This window comes from Podarcis filfolensis, assembly GCF_964270895.1.
Source record: "Podarcis filfolensis genome assembly, chromosome: 9".
Taxonomy (NCBI): domain Eukaryota; kingdom Metazoa; phylum Chordata; class Lepidosauria; order Squamata; family Lacertidae; genus Podarcis; species Podarcis filfolensis.
In genome coordinates this window covers 61,970,969-61,990,097 of record NC_139610.1, presented here as the reverse complement: position 1 = coordinate 61,990,097, position 19,129 = coordinate 61,970,969, and the positions used below count along the sequence as shown (strand labels likewise).

The following is a 19,129-nucleotide window of genomic DNA, read 5'->3' as shown; positions in this document are numbered from 1 at the left end:
TGTTCATCCAACCTCTGCTTAAATGCTTCCAGAGGAGAAGCCACCATCCCCCCCCCGGCAGTCTGTTCAACTGCTGAACACTTAGAGGAGCATCTCCAAATGCAGGGATGAGGCACCTGTGAGACCCCAGCTGCCCTCTCCCCAAGCCAGCATGGCCAGCAGTCATAGATAACAGGGGAAGGCCACAGGTCCCCCATCTCTCTCAAAACTTTTCAGCTCAGTATGAATGTTACAGAGTTTCGTTCAGAAATAAGCAGTCAGTAAGTATTAGCATTTTGCTGGATTAGCACCACACCCAAGCCAGTATTTAAAAGGTAAAGGGACCCTTGACCGTTAGGCCCACTCGCGGATGACTCTGGGGTTGCGGCGCTCATCTCGTTTTATTGGCCAAGGGAGTCGGCGTACAACTTCCAGGTCATGTGGCCAGCATGACTAAGCCGCTTCTGGCAAACCAGAGCAGCGCACGGAAACACGGTTTACCTTCCCGCCAGAGCAGTACCTATTTATCTACTTGCACTTTGACGTGCTTTTGAACTGCTACATGAGCAGGGGCTGAGACCGTACAACGGGAGCTCACTCCGTCGCGGGGATTCAAACCACCGACCTTCCGATCAGCAAGCCCTAGGCTCTGTGGTTTAGACCACAGTGCCACCCACGTCCCTAAGCCAGTATTTAGAGAGTGTTAAAGGAGAAAAGGAATTTAACATTGTATGAAAATCTTAAGATGCCTAAAGCAAAAGGCTTCGAGAGTCTTGCAAGCTCAAGGAGGAGACGCAGAGTTCCAGGGGTTGTGAGCTGGGATGGCAAAGGTCACAGAAGCGGTAATCTTCTCCTATCGGGTTTTCCCGGTTAACGGGGCTGGGGCTTGCTGCCAAAGGACGGCATTGCGTTACAGGATGTAATGACAGCTGGCAGCAAAAGGTCTAAACAGTATGTCTCGAAGGATTGGAAGAGAAGAGGTATGATGAAAATTTAACAGGATCCATTATACACACTCTGGCTTTGGCGTTCTCAACAGACAACTGAAGCATATTAAAATCAAAACTACAGTATTAAAACTGGGGGTGGGGAAATCTAAACCACATGTCACACTTTGAGCACAACATTCCTTTTCCTAATGGAAAAAAAACTACCACGGGACACCGCTATCTTTTACCTCCAGGCTGCTTTCCTGCTCAGAATTTCACCCTTGTTTGCTTTTCTTCCCACAGAGGGGGAAACTATACAGAGACTATACTGAAGGGAGAGACTCCATCAGGCAAGGCCTCCTTCCACCTGTCTTGCTCTACCCTCTGCTTCTCAATGTGCATTGTATTGTTTTATGTACTGTGGATTGCCATTGTTTTATTGATTATAGTTTAGATATTATTGTAACTGTTGAGTGGATTTCTGTTTAACTTTTATGTGTTAATATTGTTATTTTATACTATTCTAATGATTGTTGAACGTTACTTCTTTTTTGATGGAGGTTGCCTATTTTAAGGTTGTGTTTTATTGTCACATTTTTGTATTGCATTAGATTGTTGTGAGATGTACATTTTTTGTTTCTTCAGCTTGCAAACCGCCTTGAGTATTGTAAGATAGAAAGGCGGTAAACAAATTAAAAATGATGATGATGATTGGTATTATTTTCTCCTTGCAAGGAGAAAAGAAGGCGGAGCCAAGAAGTGGGTGATGTGAGTGGGTAAATATTTCTAGCAGGTATGGGGTTGAGGCCCTCCTCTCCACTGCCCACCCTTCCACTGTTGACCATAGCCTCCCCCATGGCAGCATCTGGATGAATCCAAACCACAGTGGAGGAAAGTTACCTGCAGCCTGGACCAAAGTCATGGAAGTTGGAGGTGGGGGGAGGAGAGAACACACCAAGTTCAAATGGTAGCACAAAGTCTGACGAACAGCCTCGCATCACAAGAGAAACTCCTACAGAGCTCATCGCAAACTTCACCATGTCACCTGCCAATATACTACCGGTAATTGTTATGTTCTGTCTTACGTTCTGCCTTAAGAGCAGATTCTATCCTTAAAAGGTAAAGGGACTCCTGACCATTAGGTCCAGTCGTGGCTGACTCTGGGGTTGCGGCGCTCATCTCACTTTACTGGCCAAGGGAGCCGGCGTACAGCTTCCGGGTCATGTGGCCAGCATGACTAAGCCGCTTCTGGTGAACCAGAGCAGTACACGGAAACGCCGTTTACCTTCCCACCGGAGCGGTACCTATTTATCTACTTGCACTTTGTCAAGCTTTCTAACTGCTAGGTTGGCAGGAGCAGGGACAGAGCAATGGGAGCTCACCCTGTTGCCGGGATTCGAACCGCCAACTTTCTGATCGGCAAGTCCTAGGCTCTGTGGTTTAACCCACAATGCCACCCGCATCCCACCCCCCAAAAGGAGAGGGGGATGCAAACCAATCTTAATACAGGCACTCACTTTCACTAGTATAATTTTTGCCAGATCTTCACACGGGCGCTTTTCGTTCTCCTTTTGCGGGTGTTCCCATTCAAACAAGGTGGTGTAGTTCTCCAGCATCTGGGCCATGATTTTGTTGCAGATTTCCTGCTCCTTCATCCCTTCAAATCCAGAAGACACGCTGCAAAAACATGAAACAAGGTTGGGGACATTATAAACAAATGTGACGTGCCAAACGGCCTGTATTGAGATAGCTGAATGCCAGCCAAATTGGGCACCAGGGAACAGAAGCTTCCAGGAAGAACATCGCCATGGGGTAGTTGTGGTGAACTTGTGGCTATCCAGGGGTTATTGAATGACAACCCCCACCAGCCCCAGCCAGCATGGCAAATGGCCAGGGACGATGCCAGCTGTAGTCTGGCAAAATCTGGACCGCCACAATAAGGGTTGGTCTGATGTAACTTCTTGAACTTAGCATGAAAGGAGAGAGAGACAGGAGGTTCAGGGAGATTTCGAGACACAGCCCAAACACGATGGATTAGATCAGTGTTTCTCAACCTGTGGGTCCTCAGATGTTGTTGGACTACAACTCCCATCATTACTAGCCAGCATGACCAGTGGTCAGGGATGATGGATGTTGTAGTCCAACAACATCTGAGGACCCACAGGTTGAAAACTGCTGAAGATGCACCAAGCTGCTGCCAGACTACAACTCCAACCATCCTTGCCCATTGGCTGGGCCTGCTGGAAGTTGTCCCTCAATAACATCGGGAGGGCACCAAACTGGGGAAGGCAAGGTTAAATCTTATTTTACACTTTATTTTGTAAATATTGCATACAAACTGGGTTGGATCCAGAAGCAGCCCCTAAGCAGGAGACTCCCATCGGCTGAGAAAGAGAGGCTTTTTTTTTTTTGGCTGTTTTCCCCTGTTATCTGCAGTTCCCAGCTGGAGTCCTATAACATAGAACCGTACGTAGAGTGGGAAGGGTCTAAAGCAGGCTTTCTCAAACTGTGGGTCCCCAGATGTTGTTGGACTACAACTCCCATCACCCCTAGCTAGCAAGGCCAGAGCTCAGGGATGATGGGAGTTGTAGTCCAACAACATCTGGGGACCCACAGGTTGAGAACCGCTGGTCTAGAGGGCCAACTAGTCCAACCCCCTTCAATGCAGGAATATCAGCTAAAGCATCCATGACAGATGGCCATTCAACCTCTGTTTAAAAACCTCAAAGGAATGGATGAAATTTAAAGACTATTTAGCTAAATATGTTAAGATAATTTAAATAGAAACACTTGCAAGTACCAGATTGGCTTAGGATTTAAATATGTGATGTTATAGAATAATTTATCTAAAGTTAAAATGAAAAGCAAGAAAGTTGTTAATTGATTAAGTGAATTTTATGAGAAATGAGTTTTGGAAAACTTTTACAATGATATGCATAGAAACTCAGCTAGGGGAATTTGAGGAAGTCACCAAAAAATGTTAACAAAAGTGGAATTATTACAGTTAGGATTTATGTTTGTTTGTTTTTTGATGTTTGTTATAAAATTTGGAAAATCAGTAAAAAATTTTGGGGGGAAAACAAAAAACCTTGAAGGAAGGAGAGTCCACCACATTCTGAGGGAGTCTGCTCCACTGTCAAATAGCTCTTACTTTAAGAAAGTTCTTCCTGGTGCTTTGTCAGAATCTCTTTTCTTGTCACTTGAATTCAATGATTTGAGTCCTACTCTCCAGAGCAGGAGAAAACAAGCTTGCTCCATCCTCCATGTGACAGCCCTTTAGATATTTGAAGATGGCTATCATCTCTCCTCTCGGTCTCCTCTTTTCCAGGTTATAGACCTGCAGGCTCTTCCTCCCTGCCCTACACAATGGTCTTCTAGAACTTTCCTCGCCTCAACCTAAACTGGTCATCGTTCTCCAAGAACTGCAACTGATCCAAATGGGACAGGATAGCCCAGAGGAGGCCTTGTTAGTGCTGTGATACAATTCTCCAAAGCTTGAGAAATGATGCTTCAATCAGCAATGCATTTTTAAAATGGCTCGGCAAGGCATGAGATTCTCAGTCCTCATGAGAGCCAATTATTTCCCACCCTTCTAAAAGCCAGTTCTCCAGGGGTATTGTGTGTTTGCCAGCCAAACAGCAGTAATATAGTGGCTAAGTACTTTTGGTATCGTAGGAAGAGTGCCAACAGAACAGTAAAAAATGCTTGCAAAGAAACAAAAGTATAGAATACCTTAAAAGTCCCTTAGGGATCAGTCTGGAGCTATAATTAGAGAGGAGCGGATCCCTGTCACTTTTAATTAAAAAAAATGCACTATGGCTGAGCCTTCTATTTACTCTTCAGTGGCATCTTCACAAATATCAAATGAGACAGCTGAATTATGAAGTTGAAGGACATTGCTCTGAACCTGAAACAACAACTTTCCCTCTTCCTCTGCTGTGAATGAAGTGAAGGAATGAGATGAGAAGTGAGCCTAAGGGATGTTCCTGATCTCAGAAGCAAAATCCAGACATTGTGGCAAACTGTAGTTCAGGGAAACTGAACTACGGCTTGTCGTTACATCCAACTGGACAAACCATGATTGAGAAATGGCTGGCTGAACACATGGTTTGGGGTGAGTTTTCAGAATGCTAGCCTTACGATTTGGTGAGGTTTGAATTGATGCATGAATTTGAATTTGTAGACCGCACCAATTTTTTTGCAATTTTTTCCAGCTGGACTTACCCATTTTATCTGCTGCCATTTATAATGCTTGTTAATTTGTTACAGGTATAAGTCGTTCATCATCTACACCTGCTGTACGTCACCCTGAAATCTGATCTGATGAGATGGTGGTATAGCAATGTTTACAATAAATGCCTCTACAAATGCTGGGCCGCCACCAACACATTTGAATAAACAGGGCCACCTTAGTTCCATAACATGTTTGCTAACTTTATGCTACAGGAAAAAAAATCTCTCAACTCATTTTAGATCACAGCAGAAGCAGAGTTGAGCTTTCCCAGCTAAGATCAGCTGCCAGAACCCTTGCTATCTCTTAATCTCCATTTTAAAAATGATTAACCTTTTGTAGTTTTTGACTCCCTGCAGCTCCTGTTGCTTTAAAAAAAACCCGTCTGGAACTCATTTGTATTTTCATAACGACCTTTTCTATTACATGACCTTGGACTTCTCTTTAGATTTTATAATGGCCTTGTTATTCTCCTTATCGTTTACCCAGTACTTTGGAAGCTCGATTCAGTCCATTAGACCAAACCATGGCTAAGAAAAATGACACCTGATTTGATTGTGACTGACTGGCAAAGCTGAATCAGAAACCATGGACTGAAGGACTGCAAAATGGATTACGCTAACTATGGTTTCTGTGATATCTGAATGTACAAACCATAGAGAAAGCTGCTGATCACCTAGACTGCTGAGCAAGACAGAAAAAGAAAACAGATCAGCAGCACTAAGCCATAGTTTGCCTGTGTGTTTGGATGCTCCAGCCATGGGCTGGATTCTCAACTATGGTTGGTGCAATGTCTGAATTGGGTTGAAAAGATTCAGAGCACCATACTACACATGTATTCTCATAAGTAAGTACCACGGAATTTAACTGGGGTTACTCCTAGGTAAATGTGTACAGGATTACAGCATTAAATTGAGTTTCCTTGAGTTCTATCTCAGGAAGTAACAGGAGTGAGTCAGAGACTAATCAGATAATTTAGGTGTATGGGGGATGGGAGAATGGTACTAGTCCAGCCTGACTCCCTTCTCCCTTGCCTGATGCCATGCTGAAAACTGATTTTACAAACTTCCTTTGTTTGCAGACATCACTTGAAAAAATGTCCAAACCCACTGGGCGGGGGGGCAGCATGGGATTGGTTCCATGGTCCTTTGATTCCCAGCCCATCTGTTCAATTACATTTTCCAACCAGATTCTGTCTAGCAATCCTCTTCCAATGACTTAGAGGTTTCTTGCTATCTGCATACTTTATCCCTTTCAGCTTATTAGTGAACAGAACTAACCTGAAACCTAATCTCCAACAGACTTAATTGACAGTCTGAGGATTTCCTTGGTCACAACCGCAATTTCCCTAATTAGCTCTATTTCAGTGATAATTTGCACCTCATTGAGATAAGGAGCGGTTGCTTCTGGTAGGTGCTCAAGTAGAAAAATGCACCTGACCTACATGGCCCTTTGATTCAAAAACAGGGAGAAGGCAGGGGGTCTCACCGACTTTTAAATATTTGGCAGTCTTATTTATTTCCAAATTTTATATCCTGTTATACCTTGTCCATCAGTACCTTATCATCGGTAAAGACAAGCAAGATCAATAAAAACAAAAAAGTGGGAGGAAGAGGCAAAACAAATTAAAGAAATCCAGGAAACTAATGAACAGGAGAATCAAAATCTAACCATAGAAACAACATCGGCTCAGCTTTAAGCACTTCTCTAAAAAATAAAAGAAAGCAAGGTTTTTCCTCCCATCCTGAAGTATCTGTGTCTGGTGGGTTTCCCTAAGCAATGACAACTATTTCGCAATGCTGGCACCACAACTGAAAAGGCCCTTCTTCTAGTAGACATGTGCCAGACCTCACAGGGTGGAAGAACTTGGAGCAGTGTCTCCAATGCTGAATGGAGTGTGTGGGGAGGCACTTTCCATTGTACTATTTTCACTCACTGAAGCATCTCCTTCTAACAAGTGGGAGATGGCTACTGCTTACAAGTTTCCTGCAGGCATCTGATGGGGCACCAAGAAAACAAAATGGTGGACCAGATACCCCTCTGGTCTGATCCAGCAGGGCTCCTCTTGTGTTCTGACATCACTTCTGATGAAAATAGGTACACTTGCTTTGGCTGCAACAGTTCTTTGTGAGTGAAAGAAAAGGGGAAGAGTTCGCTAGCTGGATAAGATTAAAAATATTTACTACCACGTAGGTCCCACTGAAATCTATTATTTAATAAATGTCTGTACCACCTTCCAGAAATAAAATTCTTCCCCAAGGCCTTTCACACAAAATACCATTAATAAAATACAATAGGTGACGGGGGGGGGGGGCTTCTCAGTAAAGCAACCGCGTATTATTAAAACTAGTCATCCAGCATAAAAAATTACAGCATAATATATTCTTCCAAGACCACGTCGCATTCTCAGATTCTCTGTCACAACTAGAAGCCAAGGCCCAAGGGAATCTGTGGCCCTTCAAATATTAACAGACTACAAATCCCATCAACACGCTGGCGGGGCCTGATGGGAGTTGAAGTCCAACAGATTCTGGGAACCCAGAGAGTTCTCTACACCTGCTGTACAATTTTCTTTTTAAAAAAATAATTTTTATTAACTGGCCAATCACATCAAATTAAATCACATCACATAAATTCCAAATTACAAAGCCAAATTTTTAAATTTTGTTGGGGGAACCCATACTTCAAGATCCAAAGGGGGATTCAGATCATCTTCTTATTACTGCGTTAATGTCCAAATCAGTCCCAATCAGTCCAAAGAAAATTCATAATTCTATTCAGTCTTATCTTGGTGTTTCCACATCATATCTTGTTCATATAATTTCTATTTTTCCTTTACGATCTCTTCTGTTAGTCTCTTAAGCCGATAAGCACACCTGCTGTACAATTTTCAATGCCCGTTTGAAAATATCCAGGAGTGGGAGTGAGGTGGGGTGTTACTGCTGAGTAAACAGGTTTCGGTTTTGCACTGAGAGTTGTTCTCCATCTTTTACATTATCAACCACTGGGGCAGGTAGTTTCCCCCCTACTACATGTGAACTCTTGTCAATGGCCAGCAAACTAATGAAACTCTTTCACACTCTAGGCAAGGCGTACGGTTGGGTAAGCCACCACTTTGCAAAAGTGTGCAGGCAGAAAATGCTGCTGTGCCTAGTTAGCAACAAATAGTCTCTAAGGTCCTCACCTTCACCAAAGGGGACTCTGCTAAAAAAATAGGCAGCATAAATATTACTGATGATAAATGTTACCGATGATGCCCTTGTGAAGTTTATTCTTAGCTCAGCGGTTCACATAATTTCCCAAGAAATGAAAGGATCTGAAAGAACAGCCTCTTGTTCTTGGTTATATTTCAGATGTGGGAGAGCAGGTGGAGGAACGAAGAAGTGAACCTCTTTGTGGCTTTCAAATGTCAGGGACAAATTGCTGTTTTGTGAACTCCTGATAACAGTCAAGCTATTCCACATCAGATGAAAGGCAGCTGGGCCAACAGCATCTGCATTCTGCATTTAAAATGGACACAAAATGTCGGATTGGCCGTTGTTCTATTTGTGTCGAGGTGACCTAGGCCAGGAGGAGCGTGACCGAAAAAGGACATCATTTCAGGAAATGGTCAGGGCAACAGATATTTGCAAACCTGAGAGCTGGGCTCAAGGACAGAAAAAGCGTCATGGTGGCACAAAGAACACCGCATTTTTAACCTTATGTTAAACAGATATCTGAACACATCAAAATTAGAAGTCCTCCATGTTGCCAGACTCCCAACTCCCATCAGACCTAGCCATTAGGGCCGACAGTCAGGGATGATGGGAGTTCTAGCCTAACATCAGAAGGCTACAGGTTCCTCACTCCTGATGTCAATAAAAACAAGGTGTCTTCTTCCTTGATCTACAAACCTGTGGTTGTGCTACAATGACTGTGCCTTGTTTTCCAGAAAAATGCTAAAGAGGCATTCAGCGTGGCTGGTGTAATTGGCCCTAACTGGCTCTCTGCTGGTCCTTTGCTTATACTAGCTACTTCAACCAATCCCCTTCTTCTGACTAGGTCATGGTCATAAGTAAGAGGTGACCCAATAACAAGATCAACTCTCATTGGCTCCCAATGGCTTTTCAATCAATGCCACAATCCATCCATTTTTATTTTATCCTAACCCTCCTGCAAGGGACGCAGGTGGCGCTGTGGGTTAAACCACAGAGCCTAGCACTTGCCGATCAGAAGGTTGGTGGTTCGAATCCCCACGACGGGGTGAGCTCCCGTTGCTCGGTCCCTGCTCCTGCCCACCCAGCAGTTCGAAAGCACGTCAAAGTGCAAGAAGATAAATAGGTACCGCTCCGGCGGGAAGGTAAACGGCGTTTCCGTGTGCTGCTCTGGTTCACCAGAAGCGGCTTAGTCATGCTGGCCACATGACCCGGAAGCTGTACTGGCTCCCTTGGCCAATAAAGCGAGATGAGCACCGTAACCCCAGAGTCGGCCACGACCGGACCTAATGGTCAGGGGTCCCTTTACCTTTACCTCTCCTGCAAACACCTCAGGATGACACAAATGTTTCTTCTCCCATTTATCCTCCTAGCCCAGGTTTGTGGCTGGGGCGGGTTTCGAATCCAGCTCTTCCTAGTCAAAGTTCAACACTCTGCATCACACGGGCTCTTTCCCAGTGTAGAAAAGAGCCTGGTACAAAGTTGAACGAGCAACCTATGCCTGAAAGGGTTTTATATCACATTACCAATCCCTGAATCACCCAGCCTGACACAAATCTGATTAGAGCAGATCAGCACTGCATTAAAAAAATAAAATAAAGACTTCGAGGAATTTGATTACGTGGAAGTGAAAACACCAGAACGACAAGTGAATCAGGCCCAGTTAACATCTGCTTTTAGGAGCACGGAGTCTCATGCCACTGAGGTCTTGTCGCATCTCACCAGGGAAGCAATAAAACCCATTTGCCCAAGCTTAGTTTGGGTTTTTAGATGGACACTAGCTCTTACTGAAGAGTGTGAGGTCGTGAGAAATCTTATAAGCATTTCCCAAGACTAAACCAATCCAATTAATTAATTCACTTTTTAATGATGCAACTGCCTCTCCCCCAGTAGAAGCACCAAAGGCTATTAACAGGAGATGAAGAAAACATCATGTACCAAACTGGGCACTATTATAAGGTCAAGGTAGCACTTTGTAGTTAAACATTCTCTAGAGCCGTATCTTTAAAAAAAAAAGGAAGTGTAACTAAAATCATTATTCAGGGTTAAGTGGTAGGAGAAGGTAATCAAAACAAGCCTGCAGTTCACCAGCCATTTATCTTGCGCTGGCAGACTTGAAATTAGACTTGTGAAAAAATAGGATTGTCAAGAGCAAGCAGTGGGCGGCAGGCTGTGAGGGCAAAGTGCATACAAACAGGTATACAAACACACATTTCCCCTGGTAACAGTTGTCCGGATGTGAGCTGTTGAAAACAGGTGGAAATATGACTAAGTCAGAAAACACAAGGGTGCCGGGACTGATCAGATCTTCCAATATTCTGTCTTTGGGAATTACTAAATCCTATGTGATTAACTGAAGTTGCAAAACGTCTGCTGATGGCAGCAATGGAACAACCTTTCCCTAAGGTTCGTCAGAAGGGTGAGGCATAAGCAGGTCTTTCATCTGGGATTATTCCACACCATGGAAAATGCCTGAAGTTCTGGTGTTGCAATTGCTTTTTCAAAGAGCTACCAAAACACACACACACACTTGTAAATCAAATAGCAATCTGCTCCTTGCTATGGACAACAGGGGTGAGGATCCTGTCGACAGTGCAGACAAGGCGTATATAAGTATGTACACGCATTCATGCTTGCATGGGGCTTGAGGTCAATTCCACAGCTTCATTCTCTGAGTGAGGAAGAGATTCTTCGCAACTCTTGTCTGCAAAAGGTGTGAACATTAGTAGTGCATGTCTATCTGTTTAACTCAGCTGTAAGTCCCACTGATATAATGCTTACTCGGGGGTAAGTGTAACAGCCAAACCCTGTGCATGTTTATAGGAATGTTGCCTGGCAGCATATTTCTATGCACGCTTACTCAGATGCGAGCCTGATAAGTTCAATTGGATTCACCCCAGATTAAATATATATGGGATTGAAACCCCAACCCTCTATTTTGTGCTACTTTATGCAATGAAAGTTGGCTAGATTTTTTGGTTTTAAGTCGCTTTGAGTTGCCTTGAGCAAGATAAAGTGGCTAAACAACAACAATATACTGTAAATGTCAACGCAACCATCCCACCCAAATGCAACTTCTAAAATACAGTGGTACCTTGGTTCCCAAACTTAATCCGTTCTGGAAGTACGTTCCTAAACCAAAGCGTTGCAAAATCAAGGCGTGCTCTCCCACAGAAAGCAATGCAAAATGAATTAATCTGTTCCAGACTTTTAAAAACAACCCCTAAAACGACAATTTGACATGAATTTTACTATCTAATGAGACAACTGATCCGTAAAATGAAAGCAATAAACAATGTGGTTCCACACAGTCAAAACAAAAACAGAAAGAGCCGCAAAAACAAAAAGGCAAAATAAATAGCAAAAACAGACAGACCTCTGCATAACACTCAAAACAGAAGTGTGGCACTCAAAACAGAAGCGTAAAACTCAAAAGTGAGCACGTTCGGCTTCTGAAAAACAGTTTGCAAACCGGAAAACTTACTTCCGGGTTTGCAGTGTTTGGGTTCCAAGTTGTTTGAGTACCAAAGCGTTTGATAACCACTGTACTGCCAACACCCTCCTTGCCTCAGGTTTCTCTGCCTCCATTCTCCTTTTTCATCATGTTAGAAATACATAGCTGGTGCCTACCAATATCAAAACAAGAGGCTGCCTACAGCACTCTTTGCATATTGCACAAATAAAGTCCATCAGAGATCCTTTCATTGCTGCCCACTGATCAGCGCTCTTGAGATTCCACAGCATCATAAACAAGCCAGTCACAAGAGGCAGGAAAAAAGGCACAAACATCGGCTTACAAAGATCAACAGCAAAAACATCCTCAAAGGGTTGTGGGAGGGCATCCTTGTCTTACATAACAAGTTTTAACATCACAAAAACAGCACGTATTTGGGTGACAGGCAAGGGAGGTGGGAAATCAGCAGAGAGAAAGATAACAGTAGCTCCCTCGCCAACCTGGTAGTCCAAAACATCTGGTGGGCATCACTGCCATCATCTCTGACTGTGTTGGCTGGGGCTGATGGAAGATGCAGTCCAGAACATCTGGAGAGGACTAGGTTGGGGAAGGGTGTATTTACAGTATCTTTATTGTTGAGGTGCTCATCTTAAAAGAAAATACTGTAATTTGAATATGGTTCAAAATACAAAAACAACTTATCAATATCACCTACATTTTGAAATGCACACACCACCAGCTCAATAGGTCACTGTGTGCCAAACCACAGCAGGAGGACCAATGTAACATATGAACCAGTTAGTCAACCACCAGTTTATTAGTCAATGAAAAAAACACCTGCCTGGGTCATCCTAGCCTACGTTGGCTGCTTATCACACTGTGATGATCTGCCATTGCAGTTACTTCCAGGTAGACTTAACTGCTTACCCAACACAGCAAATCTGAGTCAGGTACGTCAGGTACAAGGACAAGGAAATGGAGGTGTTAGAAATGTCTCCAATGTCTAATTCCGCGTCGTGGCTTAATTTTTGCTCCAAACCAGGAGCTTCTTTCAGGCAAGGAACTTACTGGAAACAGTTTGGTCCGAATACTGTGGCAAGGTTGGAAACAGTCATCTTGTTCTCTGAGTGATGATCGGCAACTGTCCTCAGGAATCGGCAGAGGAACTTAAGCAGGGAATAGTGGGGCTCAGGTAGCTGCCTCAGGAGTTCTCTCAAAGTGTTCACATTTGGGCTAAAATTCTGGATGTCTGTCAGGAAGGGAAGAAGAAGACAGACAAGGTTATGGACACTCTGTGCTGAAAATCAAATACAAAACAGCACTAGTAAGGTGGCATTAGACTCGGGGACTGAACAAGCATATTGAGGAAGTACGTTGAGCAAAAGGTATATAAAAAGATATGTCACCACTTTAAAACAGCCATGGCTTTCCCCAAAGAATCCCAGAAAACGTAGTTTTTTAAGGGTGCTTAGAGGAGACTCATTTTCTCCTCCCAAAGATACAATTCCCTGGCTAGTTTAACAATCAATCCCTCTTCACAGAGAACTCTGGGAATTGCAGCTCTGCGAGGGGAACAGTGGTCTGGAAGTTAATCCTCAAAATACTTGCTTCACCAGGACAAAGCCTGCTCCTCAGCTTCCACACAACTTGACTGGAATCAGCCACCACCTGTCACAACTGCTGGAAGATGGGAATTAAACAATCCCAAGTTGAAAAGATATCTCCTGAAAACAAATTCTATCCTTATCGCGTCTCGTACTAGCTGCGTAACCGGACTGTGGCGTTCCTATATTTAATCTTTGGACGGAGACTAACAGCACCATGCCAACTACAGGAAGCCAATGTAATTTACACTGGGGTAAATTATCCTAGTGTAACCTATAGCGGATTTCTCTTGTCTTTAGACCCAAGCCCACTGCACCTATGGAAGAAATAAGAGACCCTCTGTTTGAGGTGTACTGCTGGGGTTCTCCTCCACCTAAAAGGTAAAAGGTAAAGGACACCTGGACAGTTAAGTCCAGTCAAAGGCGACTATGGGGATGCAGTGCTCATCTCGCTTTCAGGCCGAGAGAGCCAGCGTTTGCCCACAGACAGCTTTCTGGGTCACGGGGCCAGCATGACTAAACCGCTTCAGGCACAACAGGACACTGTGACGAGTGCCAGAGTGCACGGAAACGCCGTTTGCCTTCCCGCTGCAGCGGTACCTATTTATCTACTTGCACTGGTGTGCTTTCGAACTGCTAGGTTGGCAGGAGCTGGGACAGAGCAACGGGAGCTTACTCTGCTGTGGGGATTCGAACCGCTGACCTTCTGATCAGCAAGCCCAAGACGCTCAGTGGTTTAGACTGCAGCGCCACCCGCTCTCACCTAGACTCAGGATGTATATATGTGTAAATAAACCATATACTGCAAAGATGCCACAGTCTCCGCTGAGCCTCTTTGTCCAAAAGGAAACACAAGACCCTGGTGCCTTGGAATCACGCACCACTCAGAGACTGGGGTGGGGTGCAATACTGTGTTCCCAAATCAAACAAGCTGGAGAATCTGAGACAGGGACATGTGCCAAAGGGCGACCCGTCCTGACACGGGCCTGTGTCCTGCATGCTACGAGTGCCTATCAGATGACACGGCAGGATGTTCTTTTACGATGTTGCTCGCCTGTGGCTGGAGACTTGTGGCTATCTGGCTCCTGCACACCCTGTTTCACTCACTGAACTGAACAGCTGTGACATGGATATAATATCCTCCCTTTTAAAATAGAAGGGATGTACAAGTCAAAACTAACAGGACAGGCCTTTTTATGGGCAGGCAGATACTAGCATTTATGCAAGTTCAACCCCCCAATATGGGACAGATGCATTGCAGGGGGGGGGTGGACTAGATGATCCTCAGGGTTTCTTCCAGCTCTACAAATTCTATGATTCTGATGACAACGTGGAAATGTCAGCTTTTGGCAGGATGATACACTCAACCAGCTTAGAATCATAGAATCATAGAGTTGGAAGAGACCACAAGGGCCATCGAGTCCAACCCCCTGCCAAGCAGGAAACACCATCAGAGCACTCCTGACATATGGTTGTCAAGCCTCTGCTTAAAGACCTCCAAAGAAGGAGACTCCACCACACTCCTTGGCAGCAAATTCCACTGTCAAACAGCTCTTACTGTCAGGAAGTTCTTCCTAATGTTTAGGTGGAATCTTCTTTCTTGTAGTTTGGAACCATTGCTCCGTGTCCGCTTCTCTGGAGCAGCAGAAAACAACCTTTCTCCCTCCTCTATGTGACATCCTTTTATATATTTGAACATGGCTATCATATCACCCCTTAACCTCCTCTTCTCCAGGCTAAACATGCCCAGCTCCCTTAGCCGTTCCTCATAAGGCATCGTTTCCAGGCCTTTGACCATTTTGGTTGCCCTCCTCTGGACACGTTCCAGTTTGTCAGTGTCCTTCTTGAACTGTGGTGCCCAGAACTGGACACAGTACTCCAGGTGAGGTCTGACCAGAGCAGAATACAGTGGCACTATTACTTCCCTTGATCTAGATGCTATACTCCTATTGATGCAGCCCAGAATTGCATTGGCTTTTTAGCTGCCGTGTCACACTGTGGGCTCATGTCAAGGTCAACCAAGACCTTACAAAGCACTTACATGCGCATCGCACTGAAATCTTAATCAGTGGTGGGGAACATCTGGGTCTTGTGGGGTGGGTCTAACTGAGCCCAGCAGAAGCCCCAGTTTGCCCCACAAGCCAAATGGAGCTGAACGCAACCCCTATTCGTATCAAGCGTCAATCAGGATTTCCAGAGTGCAGCTGATCCAGTTAGGGCTTGCATTTGATGTCAAATTTAAAGGGAGTCAAATGCATGCCCTGCTTGCAGAAGGAGTATCCCTCCAATGTTCCAGCTTGTCCCTTTAAAGCTGCTGTGTTCCTTGCCCCGTATCTGATGTCAGGAGCTATGTCAGGTGTAGGACAGGTGAGTGTGATTGGGGGAAATCTATTTTAACAAAGGTCCTTTTCATCCCTTGAAAAACCAGCAATACAGTGGTACCTCAGGTTACATACGCTTCAGGTTACATACGCTTCAGGTTACAGACTCCGCTAACCCAGAAATGGTACCTCAGGATACTATTGCTTCAGGATAACTTTGCTTCAGGATGAGAACAGAAATTGTGCGGCAGCAGCGGGAGGCCCCATTAGCTAAAGTGGTGTCTCAGGTTAAAAACAGTTTCAGGTTAAGAGCGGACCTCCGGAACAAATTAAGTTCTTAACCCGAGGTACCACTGTATGTTAATCTTGTCCAGGATAAAATACTCTGTAGCCAAGGCAGCTGTAATCTTTAGTCAGTTGGCCCCAGAGAAGTCCAATTAAATAAATGTGGCTTTCCAATTTCTTTAAGTGTATCACCCTGGACAATACCATTCTCCTCCAAAACTCAACTCCATCTTCCCAACTGTTACCTGGAAGTTGGGAACATGCTAAGGACTTCATTTATTGAGGTTTCCTCATCTACTGTCTGGAACGTCCCCCCAACAGAGCCTCTAACCACAATTTGCCATCAGATCTGGATTGGCAGGCTACAATTATCTCCTTGCCTCTTGTGCAAAGAGTTCATCCATGTTGACCATGTTGACCAGTGGGGAAGTCTCTAAATTAACCATAGTTTTCCAGAATATGTAAGCTCTGGATGATAAAGGAGCTCACACGACCTCCCTGTGCAACTTCCTTTTCACATCTTAGGCACACAAGAGAGCTCAGCGCCGCATCTTTTCATAATGTTTAAAGTTGCTCCAATACCTTCAAACCACCTGATTCTGCAATGTGAGGGAGTTCAGCCAAGCCCTCTAACCTTGTTCCTAAATTACAACTTGTTTTATCTGTAAACAGTGCAGAAACGCATTATTACTCCTTGGCTGAACATTATTTCCAACACAGGAGCACTCTGTGCTTTGCTGAGTGGTAAGTATCTGGGATTTTTATGGCTACAAACAAGAAAGCATTCTTCTTCACAGCTAACCTTGATCTTATCACAACACAAGTTCAAGAGCGTGTGGCAAGCTGTGCTGGAAAAAGGATGACCCCGCCACCAAAAAACCAAAAACAGCTGACTGGCAAGCCATTTTTAGTGCAGAGCTATGCTCAAACGAAGGGCAGACGTCAGCAGTCGAACCCACTCATACTGGAAACTCTCTAGCATTTTACAAAAAGAGGAGTTTAAATATGTTCTGCCCATTAACCAAGAGGAATACAGCAAAGAGAGAGAAAGTGGAGTGTTTGGCTCAAAAACCACGACCTAGTTCTCACCGAGATGGTAAACCTGTTGCTGGACGGTAGCATGTTAACCCAGGGCTTCCCAAATCTTTTGAGCCCCTTGATGAGCTTATAAAGTTGCCATCAACCCAAATTCTTGGGAACGCAACTGAAACAAAGTCAACACTTCTTAATCAGAAATTACCATTATTCCAAAGCCTTTTTTTTAAAAAAAGGCCTTCTTCAAGTTTCTCCAAGGCAGCCTGCTTTTGTATCTTTGGGGAAGGAAAAGAGGAGCGATAGAACTATTGTTTTGACATTTCAAAGAAATCTTTAGAAAGTGAACGTCTGCACCGTTACACATTTTGTAAAGCAATGAAGCTGCATGGTCTGAGGATACTGTGGAATCATCTTATTAAACACAATAGTTTTCACAGTCGCAAGGGAGGTACACTCTGCCCATGCTCTTTATTTCTGAGGCTCACAGTCCTTTGAAAGCTTCATCCCCTCTGAACAGGACACCTGAGGGAAGGGATTCCACTGCCTTGCGATGGTGGTAGCTTTGGGGTGCTTCTCGCTGGCAGAGGGCTAACTCTGCCTTATCCAAACCCCTCCACCCCAGCAGATTCACTGATTCATCTATGTCAGTATTGTGTACACCTGCCTTACCCCTGCCAGATGTGGATTACAGCTCCACTAGCTCCAGCTGGCATGGTCAGTCTAAACTAATTGGGAGTGGCTCTCCAGATTTCAGATGTGAGTCTTTCCCAGTCTTACCTGGAGATGCCAAGGACCAGACAAGAGACCTTTCTGCATGCAAAGCACACTCTTTACTGCTGAGCAACACACCTTACACCTCGGGTTAAGAGCTTAATTCGTTCTGGAGGTCCATTCTTAACCTGAAACTGTTCTTAACCTGAGTTACCACTTTAGCTAATAGGGCCTCCCGCTACCACTGCACCTCCGCGGCATGATTTCTGTTCTCATCCTGAAGCAAAGTTCTTAACCCAAGGTACTATTTCTGGGTTAGCAGAGTCTGTAACCTGAAGCGCCTGTAACCTGAGGTACCACTGTACTCATTTAGTGAAATTTGCTTCAGGAGTGGGGAAAGTACAGGAATTGACCCTCTTGTAATACAGACTGGCCAAGTGTTCAGAGAAGCAAAGCAACCCAACTCAGTCACATAAATTTTATCCACTGACTAGCACAAGTTGTTTTTGCAGGACAACATTTTTTCCTTCTTCTGCGACTCGGAGTACAGTTGTACCTTGGGTCCCGAGTGCCTTGCGAGTCGAACGCTTTGGCTCCCGAACACCGCAAACCTGGAAGTGAGTGTTCCAGTTTGCGAACGTTCTTTGGAATCCTAATGTCCGACGGGGCTTCCGTTGCTATTGATTGGCTGCAGGAGCTTCCTGCAGCCAATCGTAAGCCGCGCCTTGGTTTCCGAACGTTTTGGAAGTCGAATGAATTTCCGGAACGGATTCCGTTCGACTTCCGAGGTACCACTATATACATGTTGCCATTTCCCATGGCAACTGCCCTGTTTAGGGGAAATGGTTAAAATAATAACACCAGCACCAACAGCTATAGATCTAGTGAACTCCACCAGAGATGTATGCTTGATGAAAAGATTGTCACCTTGATACAGGTGTATGAATTTGGGATGTGCTGCAGAAGTGATCACCCGATCAGGCAGTTCCCTCAAAAACAATTTCAGCAAACTGGCCGCTGAGCTGACGTCGCCTTCCACAGGCAGCTTCACTTCCTTTCCGCTCTCGTACTTCCCTCGAAGCCGCTCCATGGTTTTCAGGTTGCCGTTCACCCTGAAAAGACCTTCCTGTTTCAGCCCTGTAATTACACATTAAAAAGGAGGAAGATAAATAAATAACTGGCACACCCGCTGCCCTGCTTTAAAAATAACACGGCCAGAGCAACCAATGGCAAATGCTAAACGTAACAAAAAAAGCCTAAGTCGCCTTTTAACTGTCTAGCAGTGAAAACGAGGGCCAAAAAATTGTAGGCCTGGCCTAGACATACATGCACAACAAGGTGGTAAAGATCCAAGGTGGGAGAATGGAACTGCCTCATTTCGAACTG

General features: G+C 44.6%; 1 protein-coding gene across 2 annotated transcripts in view; it reads right to left on the bottom strand.

Annotated features, from left to right (window-relative positions):
* FAM13A (family with sequence similarity 13 member A) overlaps positions 1-19,129 on the bottom strand; it is a 134,757-nt gene that overhangs the window by 107,935 nt on the left and 7,693 nt on the right. For both annotated transcript variants that reach the window (XM_083571108.1, XM_083571107.1), the window contains 3 exons: positions 18,671-18,880; positions 12,856-13,036; positions 2,426-2,585 (listed from right to left, as the gene is read on the bottom strand). In XM_083571108.1, the coding sequence (XP_083427234.1) occupies positions 2,426-2,585; positions 12,856-13,036; positions 18,671-18,880 (551 nt within the window). The remainder of the gene's footprint in view (positions 1-2,425; positions 2,586-12,855; positions 13,037-18,670; positions 18,881-19,129) is intronic.